This window comes from Podarcis tiliguerta (assembly GCF_965153285.1).
Source record: "Podarcis tiliguerta genome assembly, chromosome: 8".
Lineage (NCBI taxonomy): Eukaryota > Metazoa > Chordata > Lepidosauria > Squamata > Lacertidae > Podarcis > Podarcis tiliguerta.
The window spans coordinates 10,455,778-10,479,495 of NC_139541.1; the positions used below are offsets into that span (position 1 = coordinate 10,455,778).

At 47.7% G+C, this 23,718-nt stretch overlaps 1 protein-coding gene and 1 long non-coding RNA gene across 6 annotated transcripts; one reads left to right on the top strand and one right to left on the bottom strand.

The window, feature by feature from the left end:
* Positions 1 to 1,227: 1,227 nt before the first annotated feature.
* Positions 1,228 to 23,470, bottom strand: TMEM269 (transmembrane protein 269). Of its 5 annotated transcripts, none has more exons than XM_083454325.1 (9): positions 22,721 to 22,817; positions 17,809 to 17,869; positions 12,220 to 12,284; positions 11,152 to 11,352; positions 9,705 to 9,852; positions 8,056 to 8,153; positions 5,982 to 6,125; positions 4,080 to 4,280; positions 1,228 to 2,248 (listed from the first exon to the last, which is right to left on the bottom strand). In XM_083454325.1, the coding sequence occupies exons 5-9, from the start codon at positions 9,752 to 9,754 to the stop codon at positions 2,139 to 2,141; spliced, it is 603 nt and encodes a 200-aa protein (XP_083310451.1). In that variant the 5' UTR covers positions 9,755 to 9,852; positions 11,152 to 11,352; positions 12,220 to 12,284; positions 17,809 to 17,869; positions 22,721 to 22,817; the 3' UTR covers positions 1,228 to 2,138. The 5 variants fall into 5 exon arrangements, with proteins under 5 accessions (XP_083310451.1, XP_083310452.1, XP_083310450.1 ...); XM_083454326.1 differs by having other exon boundaries at positions 11,152 to 11,355; XM_083454324.1 differs by lacking the exon at positions 11,152 to 11,352 and having other exon boundaries at positions 22,721 to 23,295.
* LOC310683957 lies at positions 2,324 to 4,117 on the top strand. Its single transcript, XR_014514587.1, has 3 exons — positions 2,324 to 2,459; positions 2,901 to 3,427; positions 3,981 to 4,117. It is a non-coding gene; the product is annotated as an uncharacterized lncRNA (long non-coding RNA).
* Positions 23,471 to 23,718: the final 248 nt, after the last annotated feature.

The window sequence follows — 23,718 nt, forward strand, 5'->3', positions numbered from 1 at the left end:
GTCGGTGCGCACCGACCCCTCTCGCTCTCCAGGCTTCAGCGAAAGCCTGCATTTGCCCCATAGGACGCACAGACATTTCCCCTTCATTTTTGGAGGGGAAAAAGGGCGTCCTATAGGGCGAAAAATACGGTAGTTAAAAATCTTCCAACCATCTTCCTTTAGTTCTTCCTGCACCCCATCCAGTCCTGCTGACCAATCCCTTCGTTCCTTTTTGAACATCCTTTGTACCACTCAAATTATCCGTGATCTGAATGCTGCCGTTACGAATTGTCGCACGCGATCACACAGGGTCCCCGGACGTTTCACCGTCTACTGATCCCTGTGCCACCACTTTATTTCTCGCTGCCACCACCCAGGCCCTACCTGGGACAATACTGAGTCCAGTCAGGGTTAAATTGAAACATAAACTTCTGTTTATTTATGGCAGTTTAACAAGCGTGTGGTTTCATAAACGGTATTGGTCCATTACAATCATGGGGTGCCTATCCAGACCTTTAACTTCCGCTACCTGCTCTCACTCATTAAACCACCTCTCTGATATTTACTTGTCTTCCTAGTTCCTAACTGTTCCTGACTCAGCTTATTTCGCTACACTAACTCAACCTACCCACAGACTATCCCAATTCACTCCCACTCCAACCAACCAACAAACTCCTCCCTTCGCCCCTCCTAGAGCTGGTTTTATAATCCCTCTGACTCCACCCCCTGGGTTCTGATTGGGTAACTTGTTTAACTATTTCACCTCCAGCACTCTCATGTCAACATCACACGCGCATTCTGGCTTTCCCTTTTTATCCGTCTATTCAGACCAGCTCCAGAGACAGATTGTTAAATCCATACGAGATCTCTTGGTACCAAGGGCCTTCTTGGTGGTGGCACCCACCTTGTAGAACGCTCTCCCATCAGATGTCAAGGAAATAAACAACTATCTGGCTTTTAGAAGACATCTGAAAGCAGCCCTGTTTAGGTAAAGTTTTTAACGTTGATCTTTTATCGTCTTTTTAATATTCTGTTGGGAGCCACCCGGAATAGTAATAATTATTATCATCATCATCATTGGTTCCAGAAACGAGCCGGTTTCATTTTTCCACTTGATGTAGCTGGTGTCTCTTCTCTGGGAGACTACTCCATATGGGGGTCTCCCCACCCCAAACCTTCCATTCCTCTTGCAGCTCTATCCCCTCCAAAAAGAAACCCCTTTTCACACAATGCCAGACAGCAAAAACAGTGTTTTTCAAAGTTTATTTTTTTAAAAAATGCCAAAACAAAAGAACTCATCTCAAATGTATATTTCCAGTAACACAAATCATCTCCCTTTCCATTATTATCCCCTGGGGGATGGGGGCAGGAAATAAGTTTTCCAAATATTTCAGTAATATGATCAATAAAACAAAAACATTGACAGTGCTCCCTGGCAGAAGTATTTGATACACCCAATCTTAGAACGGCAAATCTAGGATCCATACAGGTAATTTGATGGGTTCAATTTATTTTTGACCACCAAGCCTTTCAGCCCTTCCCCCATAGGCCAGCTTTCACACCACAAGCAGTGATCTTGCAGTGCTTCATCAGCCCTCTTAACTTTTAAGGTTTCAAATCCAGCTAATTCGTACGTTGAAAAGCCAGATGCTCTCTTTAAAGAAGACTTTGCGGCGAGGCTGCAGGGACCTATGCTTGTATTAGTTGAAAAAGTTAGCTGGTGACGAGATTTGGAGGCCAAGTTCTTTAAAAACCACCAGCGAGTAAAATTGTGGACTAAAAAAATAGAAATCTAAAAAAGCTGAACTCATTGTAAATCTTTTTCTCTTTCTATATACATATGTAAAGAATCTGTATATTTGTATGTATATGTACACCAAAAGTGGGGCTTGGGAGTGTTAGCCATATCACCCACTGTGCTCCCTAGACGCCCAGCCTTTGCAGGGCAGAAATCCCCCCTATGGCAGAGACCTCGCAGTTGTTCTGTTCCTAGTCAGGACAATGGAAATGTTTCTAGGAAGGTTTTAAGCGATGCGTGGATGTTAACGCAGGGTAGGCCGGTCTTTAGGGTCCTGGAGGGAGTGGCCCCACTGGGCATGTGCCCCACAGCGAGGTGCAAAAGCCGCTGTCCATCCACGCATGACACCACGCAAGCAAGGTTAGACTCTGTGGCTCCACAGAGCAGTTGGGAAGAAGATATACGACGAGGACCAAAGCAGGTAGTAGAGCGAGGCGAAGTAGGTGGCAGAGAACATCACCATCAAGATCCCTGCAATGCCAGAGAGAGAGAGAGAGAGAGAGAGAGAGAGATTTCAGAATTGTAAAGTTGGAAGGGACTTCCAGAGCTCATCCAGACCAACCCCAAGCAACGAAAGAATATTCAGCATGCAATTCTGTTTCCACAAAAACAAAAAATGCATGTTTGGGTTTTAAATTTCATTTATTCTGATATAGTTTCTTTAGACTATTTGCCACTAACGGTTCCTGTAATGGTTCTAGGGGTTGCTCGTGCGTAAATCGGCGCCACACCTGGGTGGGTTGCCTGAGTGAACCCTTTCTGTCTGGACAGCCACTCGCCCGTGGCTGTCTCAATCGCTGGCAGAATCCGTCAGTGGGCGTTTCTTGAACTTCTTCCAGCATAAAAGTTCTTTGACGCCTAGTCTCCGCCTACTCTCCCTGCGCGGAAGCCTTCTGCGCAGGGAGGGTGTGGGCATCGGAGGACCCGTGCTCTCCCCGCTGGTCCCCGGCGAGGAGTCTTGGAGCCACCTCGCCGATTCCCCCATCTCCCCCCCCTTCTCCACTGGTGCTACGCTGATTTCCTTCCCCAGAAAATGTGCTGCTTCTCTCCCTCCCGGGACGCTCTCCGGAATCCCTCTGAAGCCCTCCCTCTCCTTCTGGCTCCGATGGCAGTTCCCTGACAGGTTCCCCACCAGGACTTTCGACAATAAGCATGTAGATTGAAGCCTATCAACATGATTTAAAATAACCAAAGAAACACCAATTTGTCCACGATTGTTGGACAAAGGCTTTCCAGACTACCAGCATGCAAGTTAATCTAGAAGCAGGGAAAAATCATTTCTACAGTGAAACCTCGGTTCCTGAACGGCTCCGTTTTGAAACGTTTCATCTCGAAAACTCGAAAGTAAATGATCCGGTTTTTGAACGTTTTTCGGAAGCCGAACGTCTGACGCGGCTTCCGCCTGAGTGCGGGAAGCTCTTGCAACCAATCGGAAGCTACGCCTTGGTTTTCGAACATTTCGGATTTCGTTCGACAACCGAGGTTTGACTATATAAGGATTGCAGGTTCTCCGTAATTTTCAGGCTGAACTGAATCATGGAATCGCAGAATTGTGGAGTCATCTAGCCCAAACCCCTGCAATGCAGGAACCAAGGTAACATTTTGCTGTGACCTGATGACAACGTTTCTGCACGAACCCATCTTAGAAAGGTTTATTATAGGCAGATGAAGCTGATGGACTACATGGAAATGGCGGAAATGACTGGCAGAATCCGAGACCAGGGAGAAGAGTCGATGGAAGAAGATTGGAAAAAAATTAAAGTATATTTACAGAAATATTGCAAAATTAATGAATGTTAGAAGAATACTGGAATGAAGTTATATGGTTTTAGCAGAAATGTTATAAAGAATTAAGTAAAAACTGATTGTTAATGGGCTAAAGTGGAAAATTTAGATTGTGTTAAGATAAATTATAGAACAAAAAATTGAGAAAGAGGGAAAGGATTAACTAATTTGAACTAGAATACACAAAAGGGAGGTGTGAGGAAGTCGAAGGAAACAAGTAAATGAAAGATAAAGACATGGAAATTGGATGTGTTTTTAAATGTTTTTGTTTTTATTGGTTTTTTTAATGTATTTTTTGTATTTCTTTTTATTTTTGATGTATTGTTAAAATTTTTTATTGCTTTTTTCTTTTTTTCATACTTTCTGTAATTATAAAACTTCTAATAAATATTATTTAAAAGAAAAAGAAAAAAGAAAGGTTTATTATCTTTAGACAGATGGATAGCTAGAGAGAGAGATTTCAGCATGAGGGTATCCTCCTTATTTGAGCTGAAGGGGCCCGCAGCTCTGCACTCACCTCCTGCGAAGACGGCCTTCTTCCAGGGCTGAGACTCCAGCACCTTGTCATGAGGGTAGAAGCCCTGGTCCACCATGAAGAGGATCATCACCATGGCGATGATACGCATCACCAGCAGGTTGCCGCCTGTCAGGAGGTAGGTGGCTGCCAGGACAGATGCTCCATACGGGCAGGGCAGCCCCCGGTACATGAACGGCATCCCTAAGGAGATGAGAGGAAAGGGAGGTGGTGAGTTGACTCGGAGCAAACTGTTCCTGTGGATGCGCCAAAGCAGAAACATGCAAAACTAATGTGCAGAGGACAAAAATCAAGATTGGTTAGAATACCACCAATTGAACGACATCTTTGAGATTAAAAAAACATTGGTTTTGCGACAGAAAAATCAGAATTAGAGAAAGGTCTATTAAAAAATAAAGACAAATTACTTTCCAGAATGTACAGGCTATTATTGTTAGACTAGGAAATAAAAGAAGATGAAGTAAAATTGGTTATGGTGCAGTGGGCAAAGGACTTTGGATGTAACCAGTGCCGGATTTACATGAAAGCTAAACAAATTATAGTTTAGGGCCCCACTCTCTAAAGAAAAAAAAATGGATGTACATTTCCAAAATATAAGATAAAAAACAAATAAAATGGCTTTAGATACAGTGGTACCTTGGAATGCGAACAGGATCTGTTCCGGAGCCCCATTCGCATCCTGAAGCGAACGTAACAAGCGATGGCGTGTTTGCGCATGCGCGGGTCGCGTTTTGCCACTTCCGTGAATGCGTGACGTCATTTTGAGCGTCTGTGCATGTGCAAGGAGCAAAACCTGGAAGTAACGTTACTTCCGGGTTGCTGCGGAGCGCAACTTGAACACGCTCAACCCGAAGCACATTCAATCCGAGGTACAGTGGTGCCCCGCAAGACGAGTGCCTCACAAGACGGAAAACCCGCTAGGCGAAAGGGTTTTCCGTTTTGGAGGTGCTTCGCAAAACGAATTTCCTATGGGCTTGCTTCGCAAGACGAAAATGTCTTGCGAGTTCCTGCGGGGTTTTTTTCCTCCCCCCCTTTTTCCCAAGCCGCTAAGCCGCTTAACAGCTGATCCACTAAGCCGCTTATCAGCTGATCCGCTAAGCCCGCTAAGCCGCTAATAGCGCTAATCCGCTAATGGGCTTGCTTCGCAAGACGAAAAAAACCGCAAGACGAAGAGACTCGCGGAACGGATTCTTTTCGTCTTGCGAGGCACCACTGTATAACTATACTTATTAGGTCCATAAATTACCATATAGCCTATATTCAACATAAAAACAGTGAAAATTTGTTGTTGACGAAGGACAGCTGGACATATAAAGAGCCCCATTCCCTCAGTAGCTTAGGGCCTCATCAGACCTAAATCCGGCCCTGGATAGAACATACAGATGACGGAATGGGAAAATTTATGGAGAAGGGAACAGAAATTTACCGCTTGTTTTACTGTAAAAGAAAATTTATGAAGATGCTTTACAGGTCCTAGCAAATTGCCCAAAATGTAGAAAAACCAACTCAAATTTATGCTGGAGGTGTAGATAGTTAAGAGGGAACAATGTACCACATGTGGTGGGGTTGCAAAAAAATTAAGAGCTTTTGGGAACTTATATATAATGAATTGAAAAAACTGTTTCAAACAAAGTTTATCAAAAAGCCTGAAGTCTTCCTCTTAGGTATTATGGCACCAGACATTCCTAGAGAGAAAAGGATTTATTTATTTTTTTGTACGCAACAACAGCAGCGAGGATGCTGATTGCCAAGGGGTGAAAAGGAGATAAAATCCCATCGAAAGAGGAGTGGCAAGTTAAACTGCTTGAATATATGGAACTAGCGAATATGACCCCTGCAGCCAAACTTAACGTGGCCATGTTATTGCCACGGCTGTGGACTTACCGCTAGAGAAGAAACACAGGCGCGTGAACACAGCCAAGACGTACACAATCACCAAAAGCCCGTCGAGGATCCCGTGAGCTTGCAAGAGAAGGGCGGTGGCCAGCCCAAATGAAGTGAAATCAGCAAAATCATCCAGCTTGGCACCTACGGAATGTCAAAGACAGGTGCCAGTTAGCCCTGGGCAGGAGACAAGATGAGCACCCCATAGAGGCCAAAATACGTAGTGACGTTTCTCCAGTATGGCCCCCTGGAAGGCATCGAACTCGAAGGTTTAATTTATTATGAGTGTTAAGTCGTGGGTGAACATATCAGGCGACACAGCGATTCTTCAAACAGCTCTTGTTTATTCACAGGCCGGAACAGAACTGAACTGAAGGGTTCAGCCAGCCTGCTTATATAGAGCTCAACTACAAAGCAACAGTAACAATGTTCTGTAACTATCCTATCACTGAACGTCACTTTCAATTCCTTATTTGCATATGCGGACCTGAGTGAAAACTATCTACAGTATCCCCCTGCTGGCCCAGGGTGAGAACTTCAGTACATAACGAGAGCCGGTGTGACATGGTGGTTAGGCTGCTGGACTAGGACCTGGGTGGATCAGGGTTCAAAATCCACCGTGCAGCCATAAAAGTCGCTGAGGGGCCAGTTCCTGTGTCTCAGACTAACCCACCTCGCAAGGTTATTGGGAGGATAAAATGGGGAGAGCTGTATGCTCCATCTTGGGCTCATTGAGCTGGGATATAAATGTAATGAATAACAATAAATAAATATTGGTGGCCCCGCCGCCCCCTTCCCAAAAAAAGTGCCTGGGAAGGGGTACCAGAATAATTAAAAAATACAGCTATATCTCTAGAAAATGCATAAAGACACCAGCCCAAAATAAAGAGCACAGTATCAGAAGGGGAAACTGAGCAGGCCTGAAAGCAATGGCTGTCTCCCCACTTGTGATTCCTAGCATACTGCCTTCGACAGAGGGCAGCGTATTTATTTCTTTAAGGAATTTGTGTTTTCCATTCTGTGACTCAAAGCAGCTTACAGTAAATAATAATAATCCTAAAACCCTAAAACATACAATATACAAGATTTAAAACATAGCTCGAAACATCAGAAAAGTACTTATTTCATACCACTTGATTGTACAAACACAGCATAATCTCAAAGCACTTTGCAAGAAGAATAAAACGATGACATGATCAGTATATAAAAAAACCCCAACAGTATGAAAGGTTCAAAAAATAATTGCAATAACTGATAAGCTAAAAGCCAGATTCAAAGACACCCCAGTTTTCTAAATGTCTGGGTAAAAGGGAAAGGGACCCCTGACCATTAGGTCCAGTCGTGACCGACTCTGGGGTTGCGGTGCTCATCTATTGGCCGAGGGAGCCGGCATACAGCTTCCGGGTCATGTGGCCACATGACTAAGCTGCTTGTGGCGAACCAGAGCAGCACACAGAAATGCCGTTTACCTTCCCACTTTAGTGGTACCTATTTATCTACTTGCACTTTGACGTGCTTTCGAACTGCTAGCTGGGCAGGAGCAGGGACCGAGCAACGGGAGCTCACCCCGTCGCGGGGATTCGAACCGCCGACCTTCTGATCGGCAAGTCCTAGGCTCTGTGGCTTAACCCACAGCGCCACCCGCGTCCCAATGTCTGGGTAGGCTTGGCTAAACAGAAATGTTTTAAGCCTGCCTGACGTCAAGAGGCAGGGAGTTCCAAAGTAAACTAGAAGATGGATATCTTCTGGAATGAGTGATGTGTGGAACCTGTAACAGTCCCAGTGGAGACATTCAAAAGCTTTCTGCAATGAGGCTTGTTTTGACCTGGCACCCGAAACTTAGCAGGGAGACTGCCTGTCTGATTTATCGCCGGCAGAGAGCAGCCATCGCTAGCTTTTTCCTCCTTGGAAATTCCCCCCCCCCCAATCCTCTTTTTGGTACATCTTGTGCGAGCAAATGCCATCCTGCCTAACTATCTGATCCGATGAGATCTTCCGGATGAGCGCTCGTGAGCTTGCTAAGCAACGCAGGTCCAAGGCTGGAGCGTGGAGGCTTTCGCAAGGAGGTACTTACCCAGCGCGGAACAAGCATTCAGCTGCCTGGCAACGGCGCCATCCGCAAGGTCAAGCAGAAATCCGATCAGGACCAGCCAGCATGCATAATTATATTGCCTGGGGGGGGGGGAAGAGACGGGAGAGTCCTGTTACACATTGCCACGGCTGCCCTGCTGAGCGGCCTCAATGTTCCCAAAGCCGCCAAGCAAAGCAAGGAGCGGTCAAGCGCATGAGGAGGGGATCGTGGCCTATCAAAGTGTCTCCGACCCTGGCCCCACCTCCTGCGCAGTGACACATGACCCTGTGTGGATGAAGGCAAACCCTCCAAATGTCCCTATTTTCCAAGGGACAGTCCCGGATTGACAAATCCGTCCTGGTTTCTGATTTGATTCCGGAATGTCCCGCTTTCCCCTATTTAAATCGGGAAAATGTTGGAAGGTATGGAGTTAGGCGACACCCCCGAGCCAAGGAGATAAATAACTATAAAACCTTTAGAAGATATCTGAAGCCAGCCCCGTATAGGGAAGTTTTTTAATGTTCAATCGCTTGTTTATATTTTCTTTATATGTTGGAAGTGTTATAAGAATTTAAGGTCTCAAATATATAAATCAAATGTTCATAAGTTTACAAGGTAAACACATACATAAGTATATAAGCCATGTGTCTGAAATAGTATACAGGAGAACAATCCTAAAGCCATTTTGACTCTCCCAAACCATTTTGACTCTCCCAAATTGTCTACAAATATTTCTCTGCAAGTAGGAAGGAAATGGGAAAGCCTCTCCATTAGCTTTTGCTTACCTGTCTTAAGGGCGTATTTGTGTGTGAATAGGGTGAGCCTGTGACCTGGATTCAGGAATTCAGGTATTTACCATCACAAAAGAATGGCCAGGCTGCCCAGGTAAAGCAATCAGTGACCATTATCAAGTATCCTAGCAAACAGGATTTCTGCTGGAGACTGCCTCCTTCTGTGATGTACAGTGGTGCCTCGCAAGATGAAATTAATTCGTTCCGTGAGTTTTTTCGTCTTGTGAATTTTTCGTCTTGCGAAGCACGGTTTCCCATAAGAAATGCATTGACGGTTTCCCATAGGAATGCATTGACATTTTTAAGAAAAAGGTGCAAGAAGTTTTCGTCTTGTGAAGCAAGCCCATAGGGAAATTCGTCTTGCGAAGCACCTCAGAAAACGAAAAACCCTTTCGTCTTGCGAGGCATTCGTCTTGCGAGGTACCACTGTATGTATGATGTTTTGGGAGGTGGTCTTGGGGTACAGGGTGGGCATTTTCAAAAGTCTATACAAGGGCTTGCACACCATTGTTCTGGGTTCTTCTTCCCTCCTGCATGTGGTGAGTGGGGACCCTGTTGCAACAGTTAATAAAGATCAGGCTTACTAGCTGCTTTGCTTCTCAATATTCTCTGGTTGGCCTCTGTTATTTTCTCCTTGCGATAGGGAACCCACTTAAGGACTCTATATGGACTCTCGGATACCCCATAAGGGAAAAGGAGCAGGCTTTTTCTTATAACAAAAGCCTCCCCGAGTGGCTGGGGCAACCTAGTCAGATGTATGGGCTGTTGTTGTTGTTGCTGCTGCTGCTGCTGTTGTTGTTGAATAGACACCCCTAGTTTCACAGGAGAAATGTTGGAGGACATGCCCAGGGTCTGGCTTACCCATTCAGACTGCAAAGGACAGACGAGAGTCCCATCACGAGGTTGGCCATAGAGATGGAGTTGGCGACATTCCGGCGTAGGAACTCCAGAGCCTGCGCCCGTCCAGCCTGATCGCTCAGGAACAGCTTCTTGGTGTGTTGGAATATACCTAAAAGGCGGCAGAGGAAGGAGTGAGCAAGAAAGGGGGAGATTCAGGCAGAGGTGTCCCCTATGTGCTGAGCATACATCCCCAAAGAGGGGCAGGCATTAAAATTGGGTGCATTAAAATTCCATCCCATCTGCCCTCCGCCAACCCCTTAAGGGGAATGTTGGGAAGTGGCCAATGGGAGCTGATTGGAGGGGTGACCGGGCAGATCGCCACCCCAGAATTTATGCTTTATGGGAAGAGAGGGCCAGACCTACTTGTGTGAGTGCCTGGAGGCAGTTGGAGGATGGATGGTGGCCAACAGATCGAGGTTGAATCCTGGCAAGACAGAAGTACTGTTTTGGGGGGACAGGGGGGGTGGGGGTGGAGGACTCCCTGGTCCTGAATGGGGTAACTGTGCCCCTGAAGGACCAGGTGCGCAGTCTGGGAGTCATTTCGGACCCTCAGCTGTCCATGGAGGTCAATTCTGTGTCCATGGCAGCTAGTCTACCAGCTCCATCTGGTACACAGGCTGAGACCCTACCTGCCCGCAGACTGTCTGGCCAGAGTGGTGCATGCTCTGGTTATCTCCCGTTTAGACTACTGCAATGCACTCTATGTGGGGCTACCTTTGAAGGTGACCTGGAAACTACAAATAATTCAGAATGCAGCAGCTAGACTGGTGGCTGGGAGTGGCCACCAAGACCACATAACACCAGTCCTGAAAAACCCACAATGGCTCTCAGTACATTTCCAGGCATAATTCAAAGTGTTGGTGCTGACCTTGAAAGCCCTAAACTGCCTCAGCCCAGTATACCTGAAGGAGCTTCTCCACCCCCATCGTTCAGCCCGGACACTCAGGTCCCGTTCCGAGGGCCTTCTGGCGGTTCCCTCCCTGTGAGAAGTGAAGTTACAGGGAACCAGGCAGAGGGCCTTCTCGGCATGGCTGTCAACTTTTCCCTTTTCTTGCGAGGAATCCTATTCAGAATAAGGAAATTTCCCTTTAAAAAAGGCAAAAGTTGACAGCTATGCTTCTCGGTGGTGGCGCCCGCCCTGTGGAACGCCCTCCCGTCAGATGTCAAGGAAATAAACAACTACCTGACTTTTAGAAGACATCTGAAGGCAGTCCTGTACCGGGAGGTTTTTAATGTTTGATGTTTTATTCTGTTTTTAATCTGTTGGGAGCAGCCCAGAGTGGCTGGGGAAACCCAGCGGAATGGACAGGTTATAAATATATTATTATTATTATTATTATTATTATTATTATTATTATTATTATTATCCTACAATTTGCTAAATTGTAAGAGAGAGATCGAGATCTACCTGGACTTTAAAGTTAACGCTTTGTTCTCAGTTTGAAAGGGAGATTTTCCGTAAGCCCCAAAAGGCAGCAGCAGGAGGAAAAGTCAACGGGTGTTTGGCTCCTGCGACTGGGCAGCCTCCAAAACACTGGCCATTTGGAGGGTGGTTGATGATCCCAGCAGCACCCCCTGGTGTTGGCTCCCATTAGTGCATGAGAAGAGCCTGCTGAATCAGGACAATGGGTAAGCAGAATTTGAGCACCAGAGCCCTCTCCCCGCTTGCAGTTTGTCTAATATTTTTAAAGCCCTCTAAACTCCTCATGTGGGAAGGAGTTCCATAGATTAACATGCACTGTTAAGGCATGCTCAACCTCCCTCCATGGTTGCATCACCTCCATGCCACCCCTGTGAGATTGGCCACGCATTAAGTTGTGTTCCCCACCCACCATGCTTTGGGGTGGGGGAACCCATAAGCACAGCCTGCCAAGAACTTTGTACAGCTTTAGGGTATACCTCACCTCCCTAACTGCTGGGCCAGGTGAGTCTTCAGCCTTAACCCTGGTTAGCAAACATTGTGCCAGTGAATCTTGCTTCCTGGGTGCATCTACTGCCTCCCAACGCAACCCAGGGAAGCCTTTAAAAGTGGCAAGGTGCTTTGCAGAACTGCAAGACCATGCAAGCAAAATCTGGAAGTGGGATCCCCATGCCCCAAAATGGTACCAAGCTGGCTTTATACCAAACACAGTAAGAAGCATTTTTAGTTTTGCAGAAGGTGAGGTATCAGCACAGAAGGAAGCGAACCGCAGCCCACATGCAAAGGTATAGCTCAGCCCATCCCGTTAGCTTTTGTCTCCCAGCGCTGTGACGATCTTGTTTCTTAAAAGCATCTTGTTCTTAGTGATGCTTCTTTTCTCGTTCTCCCCCCACCCAATTTTAAACATAAAGACCAGCCCCGCTCACAATTCATAAAAAAACAACAACAGCAAACTAACAGCCCTACTCGCTAACACTAACAATAGATTATAGTTTATCATAACCCCAAGGGGGAAAGGTCTACTCTTTAGAAAGTGTGAGAAGGGACATGTCCTACTAGCACGTTTTGCACCCTGCCCTTGTCGCGTTTCCAAATCCCGGAAAGTTCGCGAGATTCTTCATCTGAAAGAAAACAGCAGATCAGAGCAACCCCGAAAAAAATAATTTTTTTAAAAAATCACCCAGGAATGTGAAACCTGGGTTCACACACACACACACAGAGGCACACACACAACTGCTTCAGCCCATCCCTCTGCCACCTCTGGGCACCCACCAAATCGCCATGATCAAAAAGCACCCATCGGAATCATGGTAGAGTTGGAAGGAAAACCAGTGGGCATCTAGTCCAACCCCTGAACAGATGCCCCCCTCCAAACTCTACCCAATGCAAAAAACCCGGAAATGCATTTTGCTCATTCAAGAGCTGAACCGATTGTTGGGGCAGCAATTGTGTGTGTGCTTAAGTTAACAACCACCTCATTCTTTCTCCCCTTCCTTTCTTCCAAAACCAACAGTTCACATTCTTGAATAACAGTGATTGATCGGTATAGAGCCCGCCATCCAAAATGAGGGTGCTTTTTTTAGTGACGGACTTTAGATCGAGCATACCCTTCCTCACTTGAGAGCACTACCCAGCAGTAACTAGATTGGTGCTCCCACCCAAGGGACTGATTTCTATACAGCGGTACTTTGGTTCTCAAATGCCTTGGTTCCCAAACGCCGAAAACCCGGAAGTGTTCCGGTTTCTGAATGTTTTTCGGAAGCTGAACGTCCGATGCGGTTGTCGACTATTTTTTCTGGGGCGCCTGCACTAATCAGAAGCCATGCCTTGGTTTTCAAATATTTCAGAAGTCAAACTGACTTCCGGAACAGATTAAGTTTGGCGCTTTTGTTTTTGCTATTTATTTATTTTTGTGACTGTGTGGGACCCAGTTCAGCTATGATTGATTGATTGTGTGATTGCGGAAATGGATAAAAGCCCTCCATCCAAACAATGACTATCATCAGTGCAGGTAAGAAAAAAATTAATTTTAAATTTTATCATCTACAATACTTATTTATTTTATAGTACAATATATTGATTATTGCTTTCATTTTGTGGATCCATAGTCTCGTTGGATAGTAAAATTCATGTTAAATGGCTGTTTTAGGGGTTGTTTTTAAAAGTCTGGAACGGATTAATCCATTTTGTATTACTTTCTATGGGAAAGCGTGCCTTGGTTTTGGAACGCTTTGGTTTTGGAATGGACTTCCGGAACGGATTAAGTTTGAGAACCAAGGTACCACTGTATTTACATCACACAGCTGAAAACATTTTCAAGCACACTTTCTTCGCTTCGGAACTTGCAAGTACTTGCATTGTGAACTTGGATAGAATTATTGAGTCAACTGCTCCAGCCAGGGATGGATAACAGTGACTGTTTTCGCACCATCACTGGGAGAGAGTCGGTGTGCCCAAATATCTGTGCCTTGCCCCCAAACAACAAGGCAGGCCACAGGTATTTTACCCGAAACCAGAGGACTTTGTGCCTCTGCAGTTAAGAGATGTCAGTTCCACGCAGAGATTTATCAGCTGCAGATAAAACTCAAGAGTTGGCAGCTTGAAGACATACCCGTGGCTCCCATTTGCAATGTCCCCAGCCCCAGCTTCACTGGATAACAATGCAACAGGCAATTAATAAACCCTGTTTGTTTCATACCCGTAATTCTGGATTCCCCCCATCTCTCCACAGACTTAATGCTGGCTGAACGTTTTTGGCAAAAGGAGCAGGAAGCTGCTCTTGAATTTGGATGGAAAGTGGACCAGGGAGGGCCTTTGGGGGGGGGACTTCGCTGCTTCTGGGTAAAGGTAAAGGGAGCCCTGACCATTAGGTCCAGTCGTGGCCGGCTCTGGGGTTGCTGCGCTCATCTCGCTTTACTGGCTGAGGGAGCCGGCGTACAGCTTCCGGGTCATGTGGCCAGCATGACTAAGCCACTTCTGGTGAAATAGAGCAGCGCACGGAAACGCCGTTTACCTTCCCACAAGACCGGTACCTATTTATCTACTGGGACTTTGATGTGCTGGGACTTGGCTGCAAATATGGGGCAGTCCTTGTAGGCAGTTCATGGGTGGCAGCGGATGCAGAAGATGGCAGATACCAAAGGAGAGGGTGCTGGGAAGGACATCAGTGTTACAACATACCCGCTTCTCATAATGCTCATCCCATAATAGTTTGCAAGGGCTAGCCTGGTCTCTGTTGCATTTACAACCAGCTGGCTTTCCCAGATATCGACTGGCAGAGCTTCAAGATCTTGAGCAGGCATTGGTGCACTACAACTCCCATCATCCCTGACAACTGGCCAGGCAGATGGGATTTGTAGTCCAGCAACACCTGGGCTTTATGTAGAGGGTGCTACTGTGCAGTGCTCTGTAAGAGTCCACACATTTTGAGGCAGGCAGGGGGACATTCCCAGACCTCCCTGAAGATGCTGCTGAGGATTGCACTGGAGACATTCTGCATTCCAAGCAGGTGATCTGCCACTGGGCTACAGCCCTTTCCTTTCCCTCTGTTTGGAACTGAGGCCCTGGCTCAGCCGTAGAGCATCTGCTTGGCATGCAGAAGCTCCCAGCTTCCGTTCCCCAGCAGCATCTCCAACCTGAAACTGCTGGAGAGCCTCTTGCCAGTCAGTGTGTGGAAAATACTAGCCTAGATGGGCCAAGGCTCTCACTCTGTCTAAGGCAGCATCATGCCACATGTGAGTCGGACTCGGCCGCTGGATGATCTGAAGGCCGATCTTGAGATACGAAAGCAAGGCAAGCGGGGAAATCCTTTGGCATTGCCCAGATGAACAGAAGGACCTTTGTGTAGTTCATGGTCCCAATTTGGGTTGTCAGCAGCATCCCAAACCTGAGACCTAGGGACATCCTCTGGTGATATCACAGGAGAGGGGCATCCCCTGGAGATGGAGGTTAATTGGGACAGGGGAGGGCAGTGATGTCACAGGGGCAGGCCCGAGAGACGGAGGTTAATTAGGAGAGGACATGGGCAGATACAGATACACACACACACACACACCTGCCCAAATATCTATGCTATAATTTGTAGCCAGCTCCTGCTGGGCTGAAGCTTGCAGGCTGCATAAACAGCCTTCTTAATATATTTAAATGTATTATTCAAGCCTCTCTCACCCACCTGGAGATTTCAAGCCCTGCACCTGCCGCCTGGAGGAGGCTAGGCATCCCTGGAGGCTTCAGGTCAGACGTAGAGGTCTGGCAACGCTTAGTATCCATCCCTGTTCCCTCGCCATAAGATCCCTCCCCAAATTCCGTTCCCTTCCCACCTCCCAAACAGACACAGCATCCTGCCTTCCTTTAAGCCTTGCAGTCCAGTCTTCCCCAATGTCCTCCAGCTGTTTTGGACCACAGTTCAAATGCCCCCTTCCCCAAATGTTTCACCATTCTGCTTATTTATAACTGCACTTGAGCAAACTGAAAAAAGCAAAAATCCACCCACATGCTATTATTCTTATTATTCACACAACCTCAGGCAAACCGGATCACATCAGGCATGAATTCTGAAGGAGCTCTAGGATTTTTCTGAGCAACAAAGATATAAGCGTAGCCAGTTTTCCTCGGCAAACTGGATCCCAACTCGTGCCATCTGAGGCAGGCTTCTGCACTTATGCTATGCTTAGGGGGCTGGTGGCCGTTGAAGTAATGAAAGAGTCGTAGAAAATAATCATAATTAAGTCAGTTCCGATTTGTCGAAGCTCAGAAGAACGGGTTGTGCCTGGGATCAGAGAGCTCCGTGGAAAACCTCCAAGGACAGAGCGGAAGGGAGAGGAACCAGAGAGGAACGGATGTTTCACAGATATCTGCAACCACTTGACCCTTCTGCCTTCTTGGGAATGTGGGAGACACCCAGAACGGATTGACTGTAAACAGTATCCGCAACAAACTGATGGCACCAGCCTTTGATACTGGCAGCTAAAGGGTGCTGATTTTTTAAGGACATATGGTGGATCCTCAGCCTGGGAGTCACAGATATATTTAATGGGCCCAAGTCAGCCGTGTCTGTTAACTTCAATGGGTCTGCTCGGAGTAGGGCTGGCATTGGATACAACCTAATATCCTGGAGATTTCACTTTCTCTCTTTTTTTAGTTTTTTATTTCTACTTTTCAAATTTATACATTTCATTAGTTTTACAATCAATTTAACATTTCAAAATTTGACTTCCTCCCCCCTCTTTCTGCAATTCCTTTAATTTATATTTTAATACCCTCTGCATATCCAAGTAGTAGTAGTAGTAGTAGTAGTAGTAGTAATAATAATAATAATAATAATAATAATTTATTATTTATACCCCGCCCATCTGGCTGGGTTTCCCCAGCCACTCTGGGTGGCTTCCAACAGAATATTAAAATACAATAACCTATTAAACATTAAAAGCTTCCCTAAACAGGACTGCCTTTAGTTCATTTAACTTGCTCATTTAATTATATACTGTAAATAAATACTCTTATAAAACTGCAGGTCATTACAATAATCCTGCTAATGTTTTTATCTGTTTACAATTTATCTGTAAATATTCAATAAACCATTTCTATTCTTTTATAAAAAGTCTGCTATCTTGATTTCTTATTCTTCTGGTAAGTTTGCCATTTCTGCATATTCCATAAGTTTTTGTATCCATTCTTCCTTTACTGGGACCTCTGCTTCTTTCCACTTTGGGGCAAGTAGCATTCTTGCTGCTGTAGTAGTATACATAAATAAATTTCTATATAATTTAGGTAGTTCTGTCCCTATAATTCCCAAAAGAACTATGGGGTTGCGGCGCTCATCTCGCTTTATTGGCCAAGGGAGCCGGTGTACAGCTTCCAGGTCGTGTGGCCAGCAGGACTAAGCCGCTTCTGGTGAACCAGAGCAGCGCACAGAAACACTGTTTACCTTCCCGCCGGAGCGGTACCTATTTATCTACTTGCACTTTGACGTGCTTTCGAACTGCTAGGTGGGCAGGAGCAGGGAACGAGCAACGGGAACTCACCCCGTCACGGGGATTCGAACCGCCGACCTTCTGGTTGGCAAGCCCTAGGCTCTGTGGTTTAACCCACGGCGCCACCCGCGTCCCTGCAAAACTGAATTACTGTGTCGCAAAATGATGCCTGTCTAAAAGGTGTGTCACCAACATGAAACGTTAGGAGAGCTCTGATCTAGGTCAACCCCCTGCTATGCAGGCTCCATTTACAGGGATTGAGCCTGCAACCTTGGTGTGCTCAGCACCATGCTCTAACCAACGGAGCTATCAAGGTGCAATCCGCACACTGAAATCAGCTGAGCACAGTTTGCAGGCTGTCTTCTAATACAGAGCGTGTGTTTCATGTGTCAGAGGCCAGGGTAAAGAGGTGCAGTCTTCAGCATAAGACGCAGTGCAACAAAGGTGTCAGAAGTGCCTCCATTGGGAAGCATTCCTCAGCACAGGGGCTGCCAGAACAATTCAAATCAAGTCACAAGACTAGGTTTTTTGAAACAACATTGGGAAATTTCCTTCCTCTCTGGTTCCCAAGCAGGGGGTGGGGGTAGGCAAGGTTATTCCACCCATCAAAAACCACCCACGAGTAAGAAACAGCCCAGGAAGAGTGGGAAACTGAGCTATATTTGAGACTCACCAGAAGGGGGAGACAGCATCCACATCTTCGCTGGATTTCAAGAGGACCTTGCACTCTGTAACTGGAGAGAAGAGAAAGGATGCTTAGAGATTTACAGGGAGTCACTAGCCAGTGGGAACACCATACACTTAAAATAGACCTCCCAAAAAATAATATTTTTGTACGCGCTGCTGGGAATTGCAGCACTGTGAAGGGTAAACTACAGTCCGCATGATTCTTTTTGTTAAAGGTGCTGGAGATTGTAACTCTGCAAAGGAAAAACTACAGGTGCCAAGTTCCTTTTTGCAGAGGGTGCTGGGAACTGTAGCTCTGCGGGGAATAAACTACAGTTCCCAGAATTGGTTTTTTGTGTGTGTGGCTATAAACCTATGCAGCCTTAGATTTCAGATGACGAACGTCAGCCAAGCAACAAGCAGGGGGGAATAAAATATCCAGGGAAGGTTTGTGTATATTATTAAACCATGAGCGAGATTCACCACCCACAATTTGGAGAAGTTCAGAAAAAGGGCAACCCAGAATAATCACGGCTGTAACCAGGGAGGGGGAATCTTAAAAAGCTGGGCTTGAGTGTTGCAGGTCAATTATTAGCCCAGTTCTAATCTACTCTATTCTATGAATCGTAGAATTGGAAGGGAGCTTGTAGGTCATCTAGCTAAACCCTCTAGGAGAGACCACAACTTCCCGTGGGAGTTGGTTCCCCTCTCTTCCTGCCAGAAAGTTCTTCCTGATGTTTAGTCATAATCTCCCTCCTTGATGTTCCTTTTTAACGTTGAAAAGGAACGCTTTTGATGTTCCTTTTTAACCAGGCCTTTGGTCGACCTGATCGACATGCGATACCCTTCTAAAATGTGGCTCTTTTTTGGGGTGGGTGTTATTGGGTTATTGTTTTTATTTTGATTTTATATAGTGCGATCTTTTCTGTGAACTGCCCTGAGACCTCCAGGTGAAGGGCGGTATATAAATTCAACAAACAAATAAAATAATAAATAAACAAAGGCTATTTTTCAGCTGGAACTAACAGGAACCCAAGCATTCATGGAGAGTTCTGGTACCTCTTTTTCTAGAAAAATAGCCCTGTTTAAATCCATAGGTTTGGATTTATTCCTAATTGCCCGCATAATCCTGGCAGAATAGAAAATCCATTTAAAAGGTGTCCGCTGGGTCCAGTGGCGTAGCGTGGGTTGTCAGCACCCAGGGCAAGTAATATGCACCCCCTAACCCGTGGATTTGCGCCCCCTAACCCTAACCCCCAGATGTTGTGCCCGGTGCAGCTGGACCCCCTGCACCCCCCACGCTACGCCACTGGCTGGGTCTCTGTTGGCAGGGCATTGCACCAGACTGGGTCAATGACACGAAAGGTTCAGTTTGCAGTTAGCTGGCTCCATTAATCACAGTGGGTTTACTCTGAGTCGGATGTAGCCCAGGGTCTTAGACCCCATCCTCAATAAGGCAAAAACATCTCTCAAACCCATTATCAGACTGGGGTGTGTGTGTGTGTGCTTGAGAGATATGTTCCTCTTGAGAGAGAACAACACACACAGTTTCCCAGGACCAAAGTCTTCTCAGCTGACGCATGTGAAGTCACATGGCACTGGGACAGAGGCCATGGAGTGCAGAGAGATGGCAAGGAGCCAAGGCCATTCAGCACCCCCGCCAAACGCTTCCCGACCCAGTGACCCTCTCCCATACGCATATCGCGTTTCCGAAACCCCAGCTCATTTCATGGGGCGTGCCTCCGTCTGGAGGTTGCAGAGTGCAAATGTCTGTCCAGGAATGGAAAATCTAAAGGGAAGCTGAGTTACGCTGCACAGAGCATCCCATTCGGGGGAAGAGGCAGGTTTAGGAAATGTGGGCGGCAAAGGGAGGGACAGGCTGTTCTGAACTTCTTGTCCCAACATCCAAAGTCCTCCTGCAACCAGCGCTGGCTTGTTTTCCGATTAGGAAAGAGGGTTGGGCTTAAGCTGTTCCTCTTTTCTGCCCATCCTCTGGAATGTAAGAACATAAGAAGAGCCCTTGTGGCTCATCCGATCCAGAATCCTGTTCCGACAGGGGCCAAGCAGATGCCCCCAAGGGGAGTCAGCCAGCAGGATTTGAACACAAGACCAACCCTCCCCTCCTGTGGTTTCCAGGAACTGGTATTCAGAAGCATTGGTACTTGGCAGAGTAGAGTCATCCTCTCCTCCTTGTCTAATCCTCTTTTAAAGCCATCCAAATTGCTAACCCTGACTGCTTCCTGTGGCAGGGAGTTCCGTAGTTTAACTATGCACTGCCTGAAGAAGGACTTTCCTGATTCTTCCAACCCTCAGCTTAGTCTACGAGTTCTAGTATTATGAGAGAGTGAGAACAGCTTTATTCTATTTGCTTTCTCTATGCAATGCATAAAGGGGATGCAGGAGGCGCTGTGGTCTAAATCACTGAGCCTAGGGCTTGCCGATCAGAAGGTCGGCAGTTCGAATCCCTGCAACAGGGTGAGCTCCCGTTGCTCGGTCCCTGCCAACCTAGCAGTTTGAAAGCACGTCAAAGTGCAAGTAGATAAATAGGTACCACTGCAGCGGGAAGGTAAATGGGGTTTCTGTGCACTGCTCTGGTTTCGCCAGAAGCGGCTTAGTCATGTTGGCCACATGACCCGGAAAAACTGTCTGCGGACAAACGTCGGCTCCCTCGTCCAGTAAAACGAGATGAGCGCCACAACCCCAGAGTCGTTCGCGACTGGACTTAACTGTCAGGGGTCCTTTATCTTTAATGCAATGCATAGTTTTATAAATATCCATCATGCCACCTCTTCCTGACCTAAAAAGTCCCAAACATTGTCATTTTTCTTTGCAAGTTGTCATTCCATCCCCTCGGTCATTTTAGTAAACCTTTTCCAATGCTATAAAACGCTTTTTGAGGGGAGTTGACCAGGGAACAGTCACTCATTCTCTCACACACACATATATAAACACACCCCAGCTAGGGAGCCCAGTCCCTTTTGCAACACATAACAATGCTGCCTTCTAGCGCAGGAACATAGGATGCTGTCTTACACAGAGCCAGACCCTTGGTCAATCTGCACTGTCTTGCAGCAGCTTCTCCAGGGTTTCAAGTGGCGGGTCTTGGAGATACCGGGGCTATTGAGCCCCAAGATTCCAGTCCTCGTGGTTCTAAGCAAAGAGCTGATTTTAAACCACCAGAGGATGCCCTCTTCTAAGTCAGACCACCAGTCCAGCAGGCTCTGGGTTTTTCGTTTGGAGATGCCTGGGCCCTTCTGCAGGCTAAGCAGGTGTTCTGCCACGAGGCTACAGCTCCCTCTCCCAGCAGGTCAGAAAGAAACCTTTCGCACATCCCCTTCTATGGGAAATCACTGGAGGGTGTTGGGGAAAATTGAACCTGCTATTACTAGACTGCAACACCCAGCATTATCCTTGCTGATCATTGGCCAGCTTAGCTGCTGAGGATGATGGGAGTCAGAGTCCGGCAACAGGGCACAAGGGCATCACATCAGCCAGCAGAAGCCTGATGCCCCATGGCAGCTCACCCCACCTTTAAAGATTCTTCCAGGCTAGAAGCCATTAGAATCTCTGCCCCCGCCTGTGTCCTTCTCCTCAGCATCATCACCCTATCGCCATGGCAACGGGGGGAAACGCCACTAGCCACAATGGCCAGGCTCCTCCTACCTGTTTGTGGCCTCTGAATAATACCAAGTGGGGAGAATTTTGCAAGTAGGGAGGGTTTTGCTCTCGCACTCGGGTCCTGCTTTGGGATTTCCCAGAAGAGGCATCGGGGCTGGCTGCTGTGAGAGAAAGATGCTGGGGCCAGGTTCTGGCCTGATCCAGCAGCCAGACTCTTCTGATGTTTGTTAGTGGGCTTTTTAGAGAAAGACAGGCCTCTCTCCCAGCTCCCAATTTCATCTCAGGGTATCAAAGCACAGGAAGACCAAAGCAGCCCTATCTGATCAGCCTCAGCATCCTGCATCTTCACTGTTGTCCAGTGGGAATCCCTCACGAGAAAGCAAGAGCCCACCCCCTCCAACCTTGACGCTGAAAGGTAGACTGCCTCTGCAGCTGGAGGCTTCAATTGGCGATCCCACCCAACCGCCCTTAACAAAAGGGGTTCTTCTGAGTTGCAGAGGGGTCCTGACCTCCGCAGTAGCCTAATGGAAGACCGCTTCTGAGCAGGTGCAAAGTGCCCTTTCTGACTCCCTCTTTCCTGATGGGGTGGGGGTGGGGTTCGCACTGGCAGCAACATTCTTCTTTCCGCTCTCCCTCCTCCAGGAGATTAGGAGGCGCGTGGGCGGCGGCGGGGCCTCACCATGATGCCCAACTAAGGTGGCACGGATATAGCACTCCTTGCGGGAGGGGGGCGGGCAGATGACTCCGTCCCTCCCTCCCCGTTGAATCCAGGGTGTGTGTATCGCCGTAAGGAGGAACTGCGCCAACCAGCAGGCCAGAACTGGAGCTACGACGCGTCTCTCCAAAAGCGCCCAGCGCTGCGCCCAGGGCGCACGGAGCTACGCGTCACCGCGCTTGCCTTGCGCCCATCCCCAGGAGACGATTCCCGGCGGAATTTATGCAAGGGCCGTAGCTCAGTGATTCAATCCTCGGGTTCAATCCCCGCTGCCATCTCCAAACGGGAGGGACAGATTCCTGCCTGAAATCTTGGACAGCTACTGCCGGCCAGTGTAGAGTCTGTATAGACAATACTGAGCTAGCTGGACAAGGGTCTGACAGCTATTCTATGTGTTCTCCTCTCTCTCGGACGCACACAGAATCCTAGTCGGGTTGGAAGGGACCCAAGGGTCATCTAGTCCAACCCCCTGCCACGCAGGAATCAATGTGGGGCTCGAACGCACGACCCGGAGATTAAGCGTCTCCTGCTTTACCGACTGAGCTTCTGAGTAAAGGGATCGAAGCTCCGGCGCGCACTCACTCACCAACTCGAATCCGGTGCGACGCCGCTTTCACCCTCTCCGAGAGCTGCTGATGCGATCCCAACGCTGCGGCTGCCGCTTATATGTTGCGCATCACTCCCCTCCTCCCCCCCCCCTTCCCCAGACCCAGAAAAATTCCACAGGAAGGGGCGTGGCTAGGGTAGACACCCTTTTACACGCCCCCTCGTCTGTCTCCCTCGCCTCTGGACTGCACCCCGAGAGGTCCATGCCCGCGCCGCCACGCGCCCCTCCGACCTCCGGACGCCTTGCAAGCGGAGGTGGAGGGAGACGCGGGGGGATTAAAGAAAGATCCCTTGCCAAAGCGCCCTCTTCCACTTCCTTCATTTGCATATTCATTTGCATATTATGCAGATGACTTGTTGATGCCGTTAATCACGTGGAACACGCACACCCCTTTCGTAAGCGCTGCAGCTTGGAAAGGGGAAAAAAGGCGAGATGCGTTTGGTTGGTTGGTTTTTCCACGGGCGTGGAAGCCCCCAAAGGAATATCGAGCCGGTTCTATGCTGGTCAGGAGCCGGAGGACACCGGCCCAGCCCTGCACGCCTTCCCGGGAGTAAAGCTCTCCGCACCACCCACCCCCGCCCTGTTCGCTCCTCCCGGCGTGCGTAATCTCCAGAGCGGTGCCCATCAGATGGTGGCAACTGGGAGCTATGGGAGCCGTAGTCCGCTTGGCTGACGAAGGCTGAGCTGCACGGTCGACTTATTTGCCTCTCTCCCCCGCCCCCGCCAGCCCAACTGCGCTGCCGCTTAAAAAAAAAAATCTGGGCAAGGAAGTCGCTGACAATCATTCCCGGTTGTGCTGATTGCCTCCGGCTTCATTACTATGCAGAAGAGATCCATACAAATGACCAGATCTAAGTTAGCTTCCATTCCTGGATCGCAGGGGGTTAGACTAGATGACTTCGGAGGACCCTTGCAGTGCTACAATGCAATGATTCACTGGAGCCATCTGTCAGGGATTCTTGAGCTGTGATTCCTTA

Excerpts from the sequence above, each read along its gene's own strand:
- TMEM269 (XM_083454323.1), bottom strand. The coding sequence starts at position 17,833 with ATGTGGATGCTGTCTCCCCCTTCTG. Across the intron at positions 9,853-17,808 it reads GATGCTGTCTCCCCCTTCTG|GTATATTCCAACACACCAAG; the intron begins GTGAGTCTCAAA and ends GCCGCCTTTTAG. Across the intron at positions 6,126-8,055 it reads GAATGCTTGTTCCGCGCTGG|GTGCCAAGCTGGATGATTTT; the intron begins GTAAGTACCTCC and ends GACATTCCGTAG.